A 16,437-nucleotide genomic window follows, 5' to 3' on the forward strand; every position below is an offset into this window, starting at 1 on the left:
TATCAAGCAACCTCATAATCAAAACGAATCGAACCTCAGCGGCTCATAACGGAACTGTAAGGCAACGACGGTCAGTCAGTGAGTCGGTGGAAAAGGCAAGAAATACAGAACAACCGCAGCTGGACTGACTGTCTGACTGGACGCTGCTGTGAACTGGCACTAACAACTTCCAAAACTACTACTTCTACTACTTCTACTACTAGTACTACTACAGTGGAATATCGCAACACAATCAAGAGAGAAAGAGAGCGAGAGAGTTTCTCAGCCGTCATCTGGAACCGAAGATCACGCTGACGTCTAGAAGCGCAGACATGGATGATTGATTCTGGAGCTGCAGACGCTCCCAGCAGGCGTCTGGATGGAATCTCTTAAAGTCACAATAAAAGACGAGTTTGTTGAACGTGCGGCGTGTGGACTGAGTTGCTGTGTCAGCAGAGCGTCTGAAGCTTCAGCACTTCCTGTTGTGCAGAGACAAACGGTGCAGAATCAGAACCTGGTGTGTAGCTGTCGGTTGTTCTCGGTCAGTCAACAGATTCACGCAGAGTTTATTACAGACTGACTGTCACAAGAAAATACAATCCTGACTTTAATATCAAAGTGATGGTTGTGTTTGTCAGAATGACGTCTTCAGTCAGAACCTGGTCTTCTCTCTCACGCTGACCTCTGCTGGTGGAAACATGCTGCTGCAGAGCGACCGGCCGGCCGGCCGGCACACAAACTCACAAACTCACAATTCTGTCTGAGCACAAAGAGAGAGTTTCTCTAAAAACGTGTGGAGACTCTCTTCCTCTCTCTCTCTCTCGTCTGTTTATGTTTGTTAGCTCTCTGTACGTCCCTCTCCCTCGGGAATGTGTGTGTGTGTGTGTGTGTGTGTGTGTGTGTGTGTGTGTGTGTGTGTGTGTGTGTGTGTGTGTGTGTGTGTGTGTGTGTGTGTGTGTGTGTGTGTGCACGGCCATATGAATACTGGACTTCCATTCGAATGCACATGGACTGTTTTTAAATGTATTTATTGGAGCCCAGGTGTGTGTGTGTGTGTGTGTGACTGTGTGTGTGTGTGTGTGAGTTTCTACGATGACTTGAGAAGAAGCCATGTATTAAAAATATCACATTTATGCTGCAGAACTGTTTTGAGGAACTGATGGTTTTGTGTTGTGGACTCACCGGCTTGCCGTAGGGCGCCGCGCCGCGAATCGGACGAGCAATAAGAATCCTCTGAATCCAAAAAGCTTTATGTAGATCTCCTGTACACGAGTGGAGAACAGGCGGTCCGAGTGTCCCGGTTCTGTTGTTCTGTTGTTAGTTTGGCTGAGAAATGATTTGTGTTGTTTATTTTTCTCTCCGACATTTAAATGAGTATAAAACTGTGAAAATCCATGTGTTCAGTTAAAGGGTGAGTTTAGCTTAGCTGTTTATTTTGTTTCTGCATGTTAATCTAATTTGTTCAATTATGGATGATTTCTCCTTTCTCCATCTCTTCTGACGCCACACACACACACACACACACACACACACACTTAAATATATATAAATATTAAATATATATAATCTCGCTCTCAGGGTCTTTCACAAATCCATTACTCGAAATGCTTCATGTTCTTATTTCCTGAGTTGCAACTTGTTCTTTCCGAGTCCTGATTATTTTACCTTTTTTTTTTTTTTAAAGTATTGATTCAGAACTGTCAATCACTACATTGAGCACTTGACTGTGAACTCGTCATCACCTGACAGACGAGAGGTGTCGTTGGATTCTGGTGTTCTGAAGCCAGAATATTGTGTTCCGCTCCGTTCTCTCCTCCTCGCTCCTGGTTCAAGTCCCTCTCTCTGTTTCCTGTCTCTGGTTCAACCCTCGTGTCACTTCCTGTCCTGGTCAGAGGTCAAAGGGAACACACACACACACACACACACACACACACACACACACACACACACACACACACACACACACACACACACACCACACACACACACACACACACACACACAGATGCTGGACCTCAATCAGAAGCATTAACAAACAATCATGTGGAAACTTTGTGATTTTCGGTGGTTGTTTCCATCCTCCCTTCATCCCTCGTCTGTCCTCCTCCTCCTCCTCCTCTTCCTCTTCCTCCTCTTCCTCTTCCTCCTCCTCTTCCTCCTCTTCCTCCTCCTGCTGTTAGCAGAACATGACAGTGTTTCACAAAGTCAAGAGATGTAAACCTGTTCTGTATTCAACCCAATAAGAAAAAGCAATAAAGATTATATTAAGGAAAGGTGTGTGAATCAAATGCTGTCCGTGCTTCTGTCTTTCTTTACGCTGCTGTGAGAACATCAGAACCAGGAGCAGACCAGGAGAAACCTTCTGCTGGTTCGGTTCTGGCTGTGAGGCTTCACGGAGACTCGGTCCAGCTCCAGCTCACTGTGTTAAGAACCCACCAGTTCTGATCTGGGGTCAGGTGCTGGACTTGTTCTTCTTCTAACACATTCATGTGTTTAACAGCTGCAGTGTCAGATTAGTGTGTTAGATATAAACATGTGACAGGTTAACGAGCCTCCAGAATTAAGAAGCAGTTAAACTGACGTCCACCTTCAACAGACGACATTAAAGTCTCACTGATGACCAACATGACAACACTGACACGAAACATCCTGAGGGCTTCATGTCAGTCACTTCTAACCTGTTGTTGGCTCACTGAATAATATTTTAATGCAGTAATAATAATTATAGTAACAAACTTTAGTGATGAAGCTTTGACAGTCGAGCAAAAGCAGGAAACCAAACACGAGGAAGTTAAAACAAGAAAGAACAGAACAACACAAAGACAACATGAGTCATCACAATTTAAAGACATTAAAGTGATAAAACAGACAAAAGGAAGAAAGAAGAAAAATGCAACAATAGAAATCAGAGAATAAAGACAGAACTTCAAAGGACGCTCGTGTTGTTGATACTTGATATTAATACTTGAGTGTTCCAACACGTTTTATGTCAGAAGCTCCACGTTACAGTCTGGTTCTATTGGATCGGTTCTGATTCTGCTTCTTATCAAATCTTCACACAGAAAATAAACAGAAGTGTTCTGTGAGCAGATTCAGGCGGCCATGTTGTTCCATCCTGTAACACTGAGGCTGCACCTGAGACGTTCAGAGCCTTTTAATCCTTATTTAGAGGAAAAGTCACAGAACGTTTGAAGTGTTTTTAAATCGGACTTGACTTTAACTTCACACATGCAGTTTAAAGTGAAGCTGTGGCTCTTTATTCCGTCATTAGAAGTCTTGTTAATAATCATAATATTACTTTGGTAGATAAAATGATGAAGATGCTTGTTTAGGTCCTCTAATAGTTCTTCTAAGTGTCCTGAGGTAGTTTTCAACAGAAGTATATGAGTCTGGCTCTCATTCATATGCTGTTACATTAGTGCTTTACTGTGTTGGTCAGAGCTGCAGTGGAGCATGAAGGAGCTGATGTTCAGCTGTGTGTGTGTTCGTCATCAGTCTGAAAAATAACGTCTTCATTTTAATCTATTTTAAAACACTTTAGTTGTCACTTAAACAAAACATCAAAACTCATCTTAATTAAAACTATTTAAGTCAAGAAAGGACACACACACACACACACACACACACACACACACAGACAGCAGTAGGTGGAGAGAGGAGGAGGAGCTAAGATCATGTGATCCAGTGAAAGTGAAAGTGTTCAGTCAGTTGTCTGAAGTTTGAGGCGACAGACGAGGGAGGAATCTAAAGCTGATGCAGGGTGAGTCTTCATCTAACCTTTTTTATTTCACTGCCAAAGTCTGTGAGTGAATGTTCAGATTTAAAGAGAGCTGACCAAGTGGAGATCTGCCTCCATATATTATACTGTACACTGCTGCTGTGGGGGTGAAGGGAGAACCGGAGATTGTGAGCTACTTCCTGTTTCTCAGACATGTGGTCGTGTGGAGGAAACAGAGAACAAAATGGAGTCTCCAGTGTCCAGCTGTCTGTCTCTGAAGAGTGACCGGTCCAAACATGAACCTCCACTCTTCAGTACAGAACCAGAACCCTCAGACACACAGTAAGAGAACTGATACTAACTTATTTATCTGACTCATTTTCAGTCTTTTCTGTTTCACTGGTTGATTGTGTGTTTTATGTGACATTATTTACTGAGATGTATTTGCTGCCTAAATCTAACAAACTGTCTGTGAAACTAAAATAATTAGTCTCATCTTCCTCTTCTTACCTGTGACAGCTGTCAGTCACCTTCTAATGTAATCAGTAATCTAATCTAAAGGACTAATACAAACTTTAAACTCCTAATAATAGGACACGTGGGATGCTTGTGACATGATAGTAAAGTAATATTGCTACATTTCTGCTTATAAACTACTCAAAGTTAACGACAGAGCTAGCTTTAGCTAACATGGCTAACATTAGCCTAGCCACCGTAGCCAGTCTGACTAATCAATAGCAGAAACTTTGAGCCAGTGACCAGCAGCCGTTATTTCAATGTTGATTGAAGATGCAGTTACAACATGAATGTGTCACATAACACAATTAAATTGTGTAACTCGTTGTGATCATTTGTTCAGGCTGAGACGTTACATTGATGAGTGACAACAAGACCTTTCCCGGAACCCGTAACGCGAGTAGTTTATACGTTAATGTCAAACAACACGATTGCGCTGACTGCTGTAGCGCGCATGAGCAAACACTGTGAACAACGACACTCGTAGTTGTAGAGAAAAAGGCAACAAGTGAAGGTTTGAGGTACGAGGCGCACCGGTGCAGTGACTTTCTTTATACTTCTTTATTTTGTGCCTTAAATTTACCTTTTATCCTTCACAGTGGGACAGATTTCTCATTTGAAAGCCAGGATTGCAAATTCTGGTGAAATATGGTCTAAATGTTAACATTTAATCAACATCCTCAAATAGACCTTTACTAAATGTGCACTGACAGCCCAGATGTTCTGGTCTGGATGTCAGGTTTCCTGTCTTAATCTGATCCAATATGCTTTTAATATATGAGGTTTAATTTATGAACCTTCATTTGTTCATCTTTGTTGTGTTTTGTTTTTTTCCAACTATGACTTTTCTGTTTTTCGAGTCAGAGTATTTTGAAAAGTAAAAAATAACTTCACCCTCTAATGTATGTTGTATTTTTCAGCCCTGTTAAGAACCAGTTAGTCTAAAATACTCAGGTGCCTTTAAACAATCCAGACTGAAAAATGTGTTCAGTATCTTTAAATGCCCTGAAATAATCCAAGTCATCAGACGTGGACAGTGCCACCTCCTGGCAGATATCTGGACCTGCGTCTGTACATTGACAGTAAACTATTTCAGGTGTGGTCAATACTTTACACACTATCCTAAGATCATGAGAAAATACCCCGATGTCCTCTCCAATCATCCAGTGTGCATTGTTCCTTTATAAAGACGAGGAAACTGTCTCCTGTCACCACCGACATACGTCCCTGTGCAGGTTTAAAGCGTCCTGTGTTCGTGTCTTCTCACAACGCTCCTAATATTCATGACTAAGCTCAGCTGCTGCTGCCAACGTTTATTCTGTTTATTTTAATTTTATTTTCTACTCAAATTAAGTTACTAATCAAAACTTGTGACACAAAGAAGTCATTTGTGTCGTCTTCCTCTGAAGAGAACTGAAACAAACTTTGAAACCTCCTAATTATCAACAGCAGCAGCAGTTTGTGTATTTAGAACTTCCTGAATGACTTTGTCTTCAGAGAATTTATCAAAGATTCATGAGATATTAATAAAAACATGTTGTTGCAGAGTTCAGTTCTACAGACAGAGAGCAGAGTCTCCAGTATCCAGCTGTCTGTCTCTGAGGAGTGACCGGTCCAAAGGTCTTCCTGTCTACTTCAGTAATGGACCTTCACACACACAGTAAGAGAACTGATACTAATATATGTATATGATTCATATTTAGCTGCTTCTATCAACGCTTATTTTGTGTTCTAATCTATTAAAAATTGTACTATTATGTAGTTAATAAGTAAAACTAGTGACACAAAGAAGTCATTGTGTCGTTTTCCTCTGAAGAGAACTGAAACAAACTTCAGCTGCTTCTGCCAACGTTTATTTTGTATTAATCTATTAAAATGTCAACAAGAATGTAGTTGCTAAGACACAAAAAAAAATGAGTCACAATCTTCCATCACATTTTGGATGCAGAACTATCAGCTCAGATCATGTTTCAAACTGAAATGGATCTTATTTTATTTCTGCAGCAAACAAAATGAGAACTTCCATCAGAGAATTTACACTTCAAGAGAGTATTGTTAGTTTTGTACCTTTTATCAACAACCAACAAATCATATTAGTTAAAAATAAAAGATGTCTTGACAGGAAGAGGAGGCATGTTTCTGTGGAGGAGCAGCCGTCCTGCTGTTCTTTGTGTCAGGACGTCCTGAAGGATCCAGTCTCTACCAGCTGTGGACACTGGTTCTGCAGACGCTGCATCACCTCATACTGGGACCAGTCTGCTTCATCAGAACACTCCTCCTGTCCCCAGTGTGGACAAAGATCCAGGTCAAGACCAGCCGGTCAGACCAGCAGTGTACAATGTAAGACTATCAAAAAAATATCACCTGCTACATGTAACTACAAATAACAGAGGGTTGATAGGCTCTATATGTAGATTGTCGTTGTGTTTTGTTTTGTCTCACACTTTTCTCCCTTTTTCTTTAGTGAATGTTGTTCTGCAGGAGGCTTTAGATGAACATAAGATCAGTCTGAGGATGAGATGTGAACGTGTGACTGAAGGAAGTGATGGAACAGGAAGTGATGGAACAGGAAGTGATGAAACAGGAAGTGGAACCCTCCTCAACAGGATCTACACTGAGCTCTACATCACAGAGGGACAGAGTGAAGAGGTTAATACCCAACATGAGGTGAGACAGCTAGAGACAGCTTCCAAGATGGAGACCCTCCATGACACTCCAATCAGGTGCTGCGACATCTTTAAAGCCTCACCTGACCAACAGAGACGCATCAGAGTGGTTCTGACCAACGGCGTCGCTGGAGTTGGAAAAACCTTCTCGGTGCAGAAGTTCACTCTGGACTGGGCAGAGGGCTCCGAAAACCAAGATGTCAGTCTGCTGGTTCTGCTGTCGTTCAGGGAGCTGAACCTGATCAGAGATGAGCAGTACAGTCTTCTCAGGCTGCTCCATGTTTTCCATCCAACATTACAGAAGGTGACAGCAGAGAAGCTCGCTGTCTGTAAACTTCTCTTCATCTTTGACGGCCTGGATGAAAGCAGACTTTCACTGGATTTCAACAACCATGAGGTCGTGTCTGATGTCACACAGAAGTCATCAGTCAGCGCGCTGCTGACAAACCTCATCCAGGGGAAGCTGCTTCCCTTGGCTCTCGTCTGGATCACTTCCCGACCTGCAGCAGCCAATCAGATCCCTCCTTCATGTGTGGACAGGGTAACAGAAGTACGAGGCTTCACTGACGTCCAGAAGGAGGAGTACTTCAGGAGGAGGTTCAGTGATGAAGATCTGTCCAGCAGAATCATCTCACACATCAAGACCTCCAGGAGCCTCCACATCATGTGTCTGATCCCAGTCTTCTGCTGGATCACTGCTACAGTTCTGGACCACATGTTGACTACAGACCAGAGAGGAGAGCTGCCCAAGACCCTGACTGACATGTACTCACACTTCCTGCTGGTTCAGACAAAGAGGAAGAAGCAGAAGTACCATGAGGGACGTGAGACGAGTCCACAGGAGCTGACGGAGGCTGACAGGGAAGTTCTTCTGAAGCTGGGGAGGCTGGCGTTTGAACATCTTGAGACAGGAAACATTATGTTCTACCAAGAAGACCTGGAGCGCTGTGGTCTTAATGTCACAGAGGCCTCGGTGTACTCAGGAGTTTGTACAGAGATCTTCAGAAGAGAGAGTGTGATCTTCCAGAAAACAGTCTACTGCTTTGTTCATCTGAGCGTTCAGGAGTTTCTGGCTGCAGTCTACATGTTCCACTGTCACACCAACAGGAACACAAAGGTAATTAAGGCTTTTCTGGGAAAGAAACATGTTGATTCAACACTTGATGTGTTTCTGATGGGAGCAATAATGAAATCCCTTGAAAGTAAAAATGGCCACCTGGACCTGTTTGTTCGCTTCCTTCATGGCCTCTCTCTGGAGTCCAACCAGAGACTCTTAGCAGGTCTGCTGGGTCAGACAGACAACAGTCCAGAACTCATCCAGAGAGCCATCAACAACCTGAAGAAGAAAAGGAAGAAAAATATCTCTCCTGACAGAAGCATCAACATCTTCCACTGTCTGATGGAGATGAACGACCACTCAGTCCATCAGGAGATTCAAGAGTTCCTGAAGTCAAAGAACAGATCAGAGAAGAAACTCTCTGAGATCCACTGCTCAGCTCTGGCCTACATGCTGCAGATGTCAGAGGAGGTTCTGGATGAGTTGGGCACAGAGAAGTACAACGCGTCAAAGGAGGGACAACAGAGACTGATTCCAGCTGTGAGGAACTGCAGGAAGGCTGGGTAAGTCCAGATGTGATTATCAAGACTGTAAAACAACATCAGTGTTAGAGTAGAGATCCTCCCTCAAGACACATGTACCATATAAAACCTCCATATTGGAAAAGTTTTCCTTAAATTAGTATTTAACCTGTTTCTTTATCAAACAATTAAACATGTTCATTTAGAAATGTCTATAAAAATCATTGTTGTGTTTCTATCTATGAAACTAGTGAACACTAGTAACTTCTGTCATCTTCTCACTGTCTTTCTTTGGGTGATGGAGGCTTCAGAAATGTCTCCACAGTCGAGATTTTAATCCACATTTTGTGCACTGTTTCTTTTTTTAATGCGTCTTTAACGGTTCAGTTCAGTGGAGGATTTTATCATCACCGAGCTCAGAGAAGAAGTGAAGCTGTTACACACCTGAACTCCACTTTACACAAACTGTCACTGATACAATTATAATTACAGCTCAGTATCAGCAAGGACTTGATTCAATATGTGTCACGATACATTGTGATACGATGCATATTGTGATATATTGCACTTTAACACATAGTTAGTGAAAATGTAAAAACAGATGTGAACTACAAGTTGCTGTGTACAGTCACACTAGCCTCATTCACACGGCCCTGTCAGTGCAGGAATCATGCAGCGATTCTCTGCATCACCGTCTGTGTGACAGTTTCACTGCGGCTCTGATCCGCCTCCGGAGGTAGAATCAGAACCACAGAGGTGAGCCAGCGTCTGTGATTTTTACTGTAAATCATGATGACGGTCAGCCCTCCAGACAGAGACTTCAGTGAACTTTCCCCAGAAAACAGCCTCCCTCCCTGCGAGTGAGAGTCAGACAGCGTCCAGTTTACTGAGGGTGATTATTTAATTATGTAATTAAAAGGGAAAAACTTAACTTTGACTCTTTTCAGGATGTTTGGTGGGTCTGGATCTCAACCACAGCACATTATAACAGCATCCATGTGATTATAAACAGACAGCAGGTACATGTTTAGTTTAACAGCAGGACACCGGGGAAATGTGTTGAAAAAGAAACATCATCATCATGTCGTGTACCGTCACGGCTCTTTTGGATCCACAGCGCCGGCGTGCTGTATGAACTGACACACTGGTGCATCTTTAAAACAAAAAACTAAATAAGCTAAACACAACAATGATATTTACCTCAAATGTCTCATAATAAAAACAATTTCACAAATTGAATCAAAATAAAACTATACTAATCAAACATCATCAATAACAAACAAACAACCAAATAGCTCCAACATCATGTTAAATAGAGTGAAACAAACAAATCACAGCATCTTGGTTGTTAGAATATGACACTTTACATTACAGCTGTTTGATGGACACTTTTGTCTAAAGCCTCAGATTTGTGTTCATCATGTTGCTGGTTTGGGTTTGACATGTGGACAGGAGGTGCTCAGTTTTAAACCACAGACCTGCTGATCAGTGACTGACCAGCTCAGACTCAACAACTGACCAGCTGATCACAGCCACTCATGTTCATTTGCTTTGTGATTAAACTTGCAGTGTCTATTTTAATGAAGAAGTTTTTTCTCTGTCATCACAGATTTAGTCGTTGTGGACTCTCAGAGATTCACTGTGAAGTCGTGGCCTCAGCTCTGAGGTCCAACCCCTCCCATCTGAGAGAGCTGGACCTGAGTTACAACAACCTGCAGGATTCAGGAGTGAAGCTGCTGTGTTCTGGACTCAAGAGTCCAAACTGTAAACTGGAGGTTCTGAAGTCAGTTCATGTCTTTTTCTCTTATACACTGTATATCTACCTGATTTAAATCTGTCACAGATGTTTTAGTTTCCTTCAGTTCTCTTGTTTTCTGTGTTTATCTGAGCACAAATCACGCAGCTCTTTTTAATGTTTGTCAGTCTGAACATTTGATTCAGAATTCAGTCTGAACTCAAACTGGGTTGGAGTTAGTACAGAAACTGACATTTATACATAAAGGCCAGTCTCTGTCACACATACACACACACACACACACACACACACACACACACACACACACACAGAGGATACAAAATTAAGATGGTTTGCTTATTACAAGGAGAAATAAAATCAGTAAGAGAACCGGATGTGGAGATGTTCCCTCCTGGGCTCCACTGAGCCTCTCTGAGACCTGCCAGTCTGTGTGTAGCCCCGCCCCCTTCGAAGAGCGACAGCAGGAGATGATGACAAAATGCCAGCAGGATGTTGTTTTAACGAGCGTTGGCTTGAAAATGGTAATTACAAACCATGGTTAATACGAGGACCGAATCAAGAGTGGCGTCATGCAAGGTCTGCAAAAAAGATTTGCAGATTTGTGCAATGGGAGATTCTGCGCTCTCCAGTCACATGAAATCTAAGTTAAGACTTTTTGAGTAACTTAGGCCAACACTGCACGTTAACACTTTATGCTATGCTAGCCATGCATGAATTGTCCCCCCCAATAAAAATACCCTAAATTATTCAAAATTGAACAAATGTATTTTCAGACTTCACATTCTTCACATTTTACATTCACAGCAAAAAGAAATGATTGAAATGGTGGAACAAATAATGTTTGACAAATATATTTCTGACTCCACATTCCCTCTCTGCTCTCCTCCACAATGCAAATGAATGGGTAGTTTCTTACACAGACGCTAGCTAGCTGGATAAAGTTGGTTGCTTGTTAGCACTAGCCCTAATACTTCTACATGCACTAGCTAGATGGCTCGCCTGCTGCTAGTGCACATTGATCAGGTGTTTGTTTATATTAGCTAGCTATATTACTGTGAAGTGAAGTTGAAGTATTTTGAATCATTCCATAATTAACCAGTGTCTGTCCTAGTAGTTTACACAACTTGGTTAGAGCTTCATATTTTGATATTCATCCATATTACCGTATTGACCCGAATATAGGACAAGTTTTTTTTCGGTGAAAATTATGTGTAAAAGTGGGGTCGTCTTATAATCGGGGTCTAACCGTTGACACATGCTGATAGTTGTCTGGGTCGCTACACGACCGCAACAGCAGAGGGCGCCATCTTATTGTAGAGACGTCACTGACACTGTGGCTGCGGTTATCTGTCAATCACAGCGGAGAAGAAGTGACAGGAGATGAAAAATGGAGAGACGCGGTGATTTTACGGAGCAAAGTGGATCAAGTGTGGCAAGTTAACAGACATCTGAGGCGGAGCTATGATGCTGATTTTAAGATAATGGTGATCAATGCAGCGGAGGCGCCAAACAACTGTCAGCCAGCCAAGAAATATGGAGTTACGGAGTGTAACGTCCGAAGATGGCGGGTCCAAAAAGACCGTCTGAAAACGCTAACAGTAAGAGAAAAGCTTATCGTGGTCCTCTAAGCGGCCGCTTCCAAGAGACTGACAGGAGGGTATGTGAGTTTGTTACTGAGAAACTAATTTTGGTTATCAGAGTCTTTTTCTGAAGATTAGTCTTGAAAAGAGGGGTCGTCTTATAATCAGGGTCGTCCTATATTCCGGTTAATACGGTAATTAATCATGCATAAAGTAGTCCCACACACTGGGAAGAAAGGAAGATGGTGAGAAGGATAAGAACATGAGTAGACATTACATGCCCGAGACCCTTAAAATGATGATTTACTAATATAACATTTAAGTAAGCAGTGATACGCACTGTTGGCTGTTTAGGACAAATAAACAAGAAAGGTAAACACAATAAATGATTCCCTGTGCAGCACTTTTTGAATGATATGGCGAGCCTCTTCAAAGTTGTGATTTCTGGTGGCATGGTAGGAGTCTGTGGCCTGTGTGTCAGCACACATGCAGCCTGGTAGCAATAGAAGGATGGCTGAGGAGAAGGTGGAATTTGATGCAGTTTGGACTGATGACACGTTCAATATTAATATTAACTTTGATAAATAAGCGAACAGCGCTCAGTGCAGACAGGCTGTCAGCAGACGAGTCACTCACACTGGTTAACATCAGAGCTGAAAGTGCCAGAGTCAGAAACTGACTGTTAGTTTGTCTCTGTAACGTCACACCAGGCGCTGACGTCTGTTAAAGGGAATGTTCACTTTTCTCCACCTTTCATTACTTACTTCTAATAAAGTAAGATAAGATGGCAAGCCAAGACTTCTTACAGACAGGTGACACATTCTGAAACATCAACATTTATGTGAAAAAAGAAAATGACAGGGTGCTCGTTTTGGATTCGGGGTCTCTCTTTGTCTCGGTGCGAGTGTGCCTGAAGAACGCCAAGTGGCTTCCCTTTTTTTGGATAAAACTTTGTGTTCTCCTTTAATTTCTAAACTTTTTGGCCGTTATGAAACATGATTTTAGATGTTTAGAGCATAATACAATGTACATAATTGTGATAAACAGTGAAAAAAATAAATAATCATGAGTATATATCAGGGTTCGTACGGGTGCTTGAAATCCGTGAAAGTGCTTGAATTTCAATGTTGTATTTTCAAGGCCTAAAAAGTGCTTGGATTTTAGTTTAAGTGCTTGAAAGTCTTTGACATTATAACTCTGTCTTTCACAAAATTGAGATGGACTGGATAGTTTGCTTATTACAAGGAGAAATAAAATCAGTAAGAGAACCGTATGTGGAGATGTTTTCTCCTGGGCTCCGCTGAGCCTCTCTGAGACCTGCCAGTCTGTGTGTAGCCCCGCCCCTCTTCGAAGAGCGACAGTAGGAGATGACAACATGCTGGGAGGCTGCTGTGTTAACGAGCGTTGGCTTGAAAATTATAAGTACAAACTATGGTTATGACGAGGACCGAATCAAAGAGTGGCGTCATGCAAAGTCTGCAAAAAAGATGTGCAGGTGTGTGCAGTGGGAGAGTCTGCGCTCTAAAGTCACATGAAATGTAAGTGAAGACTTTTTGAGTAACTTAGGCCAACACTGCACGTTAACACTTTGTTTATGCTAACCGCTAACGTTAGCTAAACCATAACAAGCTAAGGAATAATTAGCGGACCATTAATCACGTTACGTGACCTCGTTAAGTTAGCGCCTGACTGTCTGTGTGTGCAGTCTGTGGCCTGTGTGTGTGTGTCGTCACACATGCAGCCTGGTAGCAATAGAAGGATGGCTGAGGAGAAGGTGGAATTTGATGCAGTTTGGACTGATGACACGTTCAATATTAATAAACTTTGATGAATAAGCGAACAGCGCTCTATGCTGCACAGAGCATCTCTCCTGCTGCTCACAGCCAGTCAGCAGACGAGTCACTCACACTGGTTAACATCAGAGCTAAAGTGCCAGAGTCAGTAACAGATAGGTGACACATTTTGACAGTGTTGGGCAAGTTACTCCAAACATGTAATGCATTATTTATTACTTGTTACTGTCATTTCAGTAACTTTATTACATTGTGATATTACTGTATTCTAATTGTAAGGCATTACACTACTATTGCATTACTTTTAAGTTACTTTCACCAACATTCACAACCACTAACGCTGAAAACAACAGTTTTTGAAAGGGCTGGCCATACTGAACATGAATTGCAGTGTTAAAATTGAAACATTTGGGGTGCACTACCTGTTTCATGAGAATATTTACATTGAAAAATCAGTATGTGTCATAACTTTGTGTATGTCAACACCTTGATCGTTATTAACATAAGGGAAAGCATTTTCTAAAAGCTTCTGTCCTCTAGATGTGATTAAACATGCATGATGCATAAACATGTCCCACCTTCCTCTATATATCAGGGACAGTACAGATTCTTAGAATGCATCTACATTGTATTGAAATGTTTTGAAACACACACACTGATTTCCAGTGTAGCCTAAATCTGTTCATGGGGCAGAAAGTGGTCGTACATCTCAAAATGGTCGATGTTAACACTCAAATTCAGTTTGGGCAGACCTTTCAAAAACAGGGGGGAGCCTACATTGTAAGGCCCTTTAGCTAATGTTTATTGTGTTTAACAGAAGTTTTTGTATGTTTTATCTGGATACAAACTGATGTAACACAGACTGACATTATGTCGCTATATTTATATTACAGTCAGTAGCCCAGCAGCACTAACCTGTTGAGGCAATAATAGCTTACCTTGTCATTGCTCGCCTGGACGGGGATCTTGCTCACAATTTTTCTAAAAGATGGAGAATCCACTGTTGAAAGTGGCAGCATGTCTTTGACAACATACTCTGCCACCAGTCTCCTGGCTTCTTGAGGTTTAAGCATCGCAGTACAGGAGAATGTTTTTTTCTCCGCTCTCATCCTCAGTTTGCTTTCTTTTGGTCACTAGCTTAATGTTAGTGTGACACCGCTCTAGATGTTTTGTTAAATGACTTGTGCTATTTTGCGAGGTAGAGAGATCTTTTGGTTTTGCACACAAAATGCACTTAACTATAATGTTCTTCACATCCTTCCAGTCATCTTCTCCTCGATCAATATTTCTCTAGCATTATATGCATTATAACACGCGTTACTGAGATTTGTACTGAGTAAAATATTACCTTTTTTTGTTTTTGTAATGCCTTACATTACTGTGTTACAGCAAAAAGTAATGCATTACAGTAATTGCATTACTTTTGTAACGCGTTACTCCCAACACTGCATTCTGAAACATAAAGATCTATGTCAAAAAAGAAAATTACAGGGTGCTCTCAGTCTCTCATTGTCTCGGTGCGAGTGTTCCTGAAGAACACCAAGTGGCTTCCCTTTTTTTGGATAAAACTTTGTGTTCTCCTTTAATTTCCAAACTTTTTTGCCGTTATGAAACATGATTTTAGATGTTTAGAGCATAATACAATGTACAAAAATGAGTGTATATATTCCTGTAGATATGTATTCTACCCCAGCAATAAGGTGGACAAATTTGAAAAGTGCTTGAATTTGACCTTGAAAAATGTGTACGAACCCTGAATGGAGCATCTTACTTTACTGAGTAAAGTTTAGAAGATGATTTAGGATGAAGCTCAGAGTCAGTCAGCTGCTGCTGATGATGATGATGATGATGAAGTCTGAACGTGTGAGCAGAGAGTGAGTGCTGGAACAGCTGTTTGTAAAGTGATGCATTTACTTAAATACTGTATTTGCCTGATACTGTAATATATGTACACTGTGTATATAATATGTAAGATGAACGAACCCATACTTGCCAACATTGGGTTGTGAAAAATAGGGAGATTTTTTTCATCTGTGTTTCGGCCCAAGGAACAAGGTTCTTCACCAGGTGTGCATATAAAGTGTCATCATTTCCTGCCTTGTATTTTAAACCTGATGAAGGAACCTTGTTCTGAAAATGTTGTTTCTTCTATATTCAATAAATGACTCTGTTTACCACTGAGGACAATGAAAAATTAGCAGTTTTAATTGTTGAAATGAGTACCAAAAGGCTAAGAAAAAAAAAAAATTCTAATTTGGGATTAACATATATTGAATAAATAAATAAATAATAAGGCAGTTACACTGCAATGCATTTAATATGCAGTATTTATTGCACATTAAATGAAAAATACATACATCCTTCCCTCCTCAAAATCTCAAAAGTACTGAAAAAGAGAGTGTACAGAAATACAATATTGGGTTCTCCACCGGCTGGCTCTGACCCAGGGGAAGGTCTCGGTCCATGTTGTGTTAAATCTGGACGCATATTTCTTTTTTTCTTTTTCAGTTTTTCTTTTCTTTGGAGGAGTGTCAGGTGTCACTCTTTCTCTGACTCTATCCATCTCTGTCTGAACGCTGAACTGAGCGGGAAGACAGAAACCACCAGCGGGTGACATCTTATTATTATTAGTTTGGCAACCCTGGCCTGCCTCATACGCGCATGCAGGCCAGGGTTGCCAGATACTGCGAAAAATATCCCCCACAATCTTACTTGTTTCCTTCACTGTAAAAAAGGGAGATTAAGGGAAGATGTTACGGACCGGGAGCATTGTGGGAGATATGGTTAAAAATCAGGAGTCTCCTACGTGAATCAGGAGAGTTGGCAACCCTGCGAACAGAACCGTCCGGTT

The 16,437-nt window shown here is 41.5% G+C and overlaps 1 protein-coding gene across 1 annotated transcript in view; it reads left to right on the forward strand.

Annotated features, from left to right (window-relative positions):
- Positions 1 to 3,623: 3,623 nt before the first annotated feature.
- The window catches only part of LOC115569879 (NACHT, LRR and PYD domains-containing protein 12-like), a 52,982-nt gene continuing 40,168 nt past the window's right edge, over positions 3,624 to 16,437 (forward strand). The window contains exons 1-6 of the mRNA XM_030398084.1: positions 3,624 to 3,739; positions 3,909 to 4,039; positions 5,760 to 5,873; positions 6,336 to 6,553; positions 6,678 to 8,499; positions 10,067 to 10,240. Coding sequence (XP_030253944.1) covers positions 3,942 to 4,039; positions 5,760 to 5,873; positions 6,336 to 6,553; positions 6,678 to 8,499; positions 10,067 to 10,240 — 2,426 coding nt within the window. The 5' untranslated portion in view covers positions 3,624 to 3,739; positions 3,909 to 3,941. The remainder of the gene's footprint in view (positions 3,740 to 3,908; positions 4,040 to 5,759; positions 5,874 to 6,335; positions 6,554 to 6,677; positions 8,500 to 10,066; positions 10,241 to 16,437) is intronic.

The sequence above is a fragment of the Sparus aurata genome, chromosome 19 (assembly GCF_900880675.1).
Source record: "Sparus aurata chromosome 19, fSpaAur1.1, whole genome shotgun sequence".
NCBI classification, from domain to species: Eukaryota; Metazoa; Chordata; class Actinopteri; order Spariformes; family Sparidae; genus Sparus; species Sparus aurata.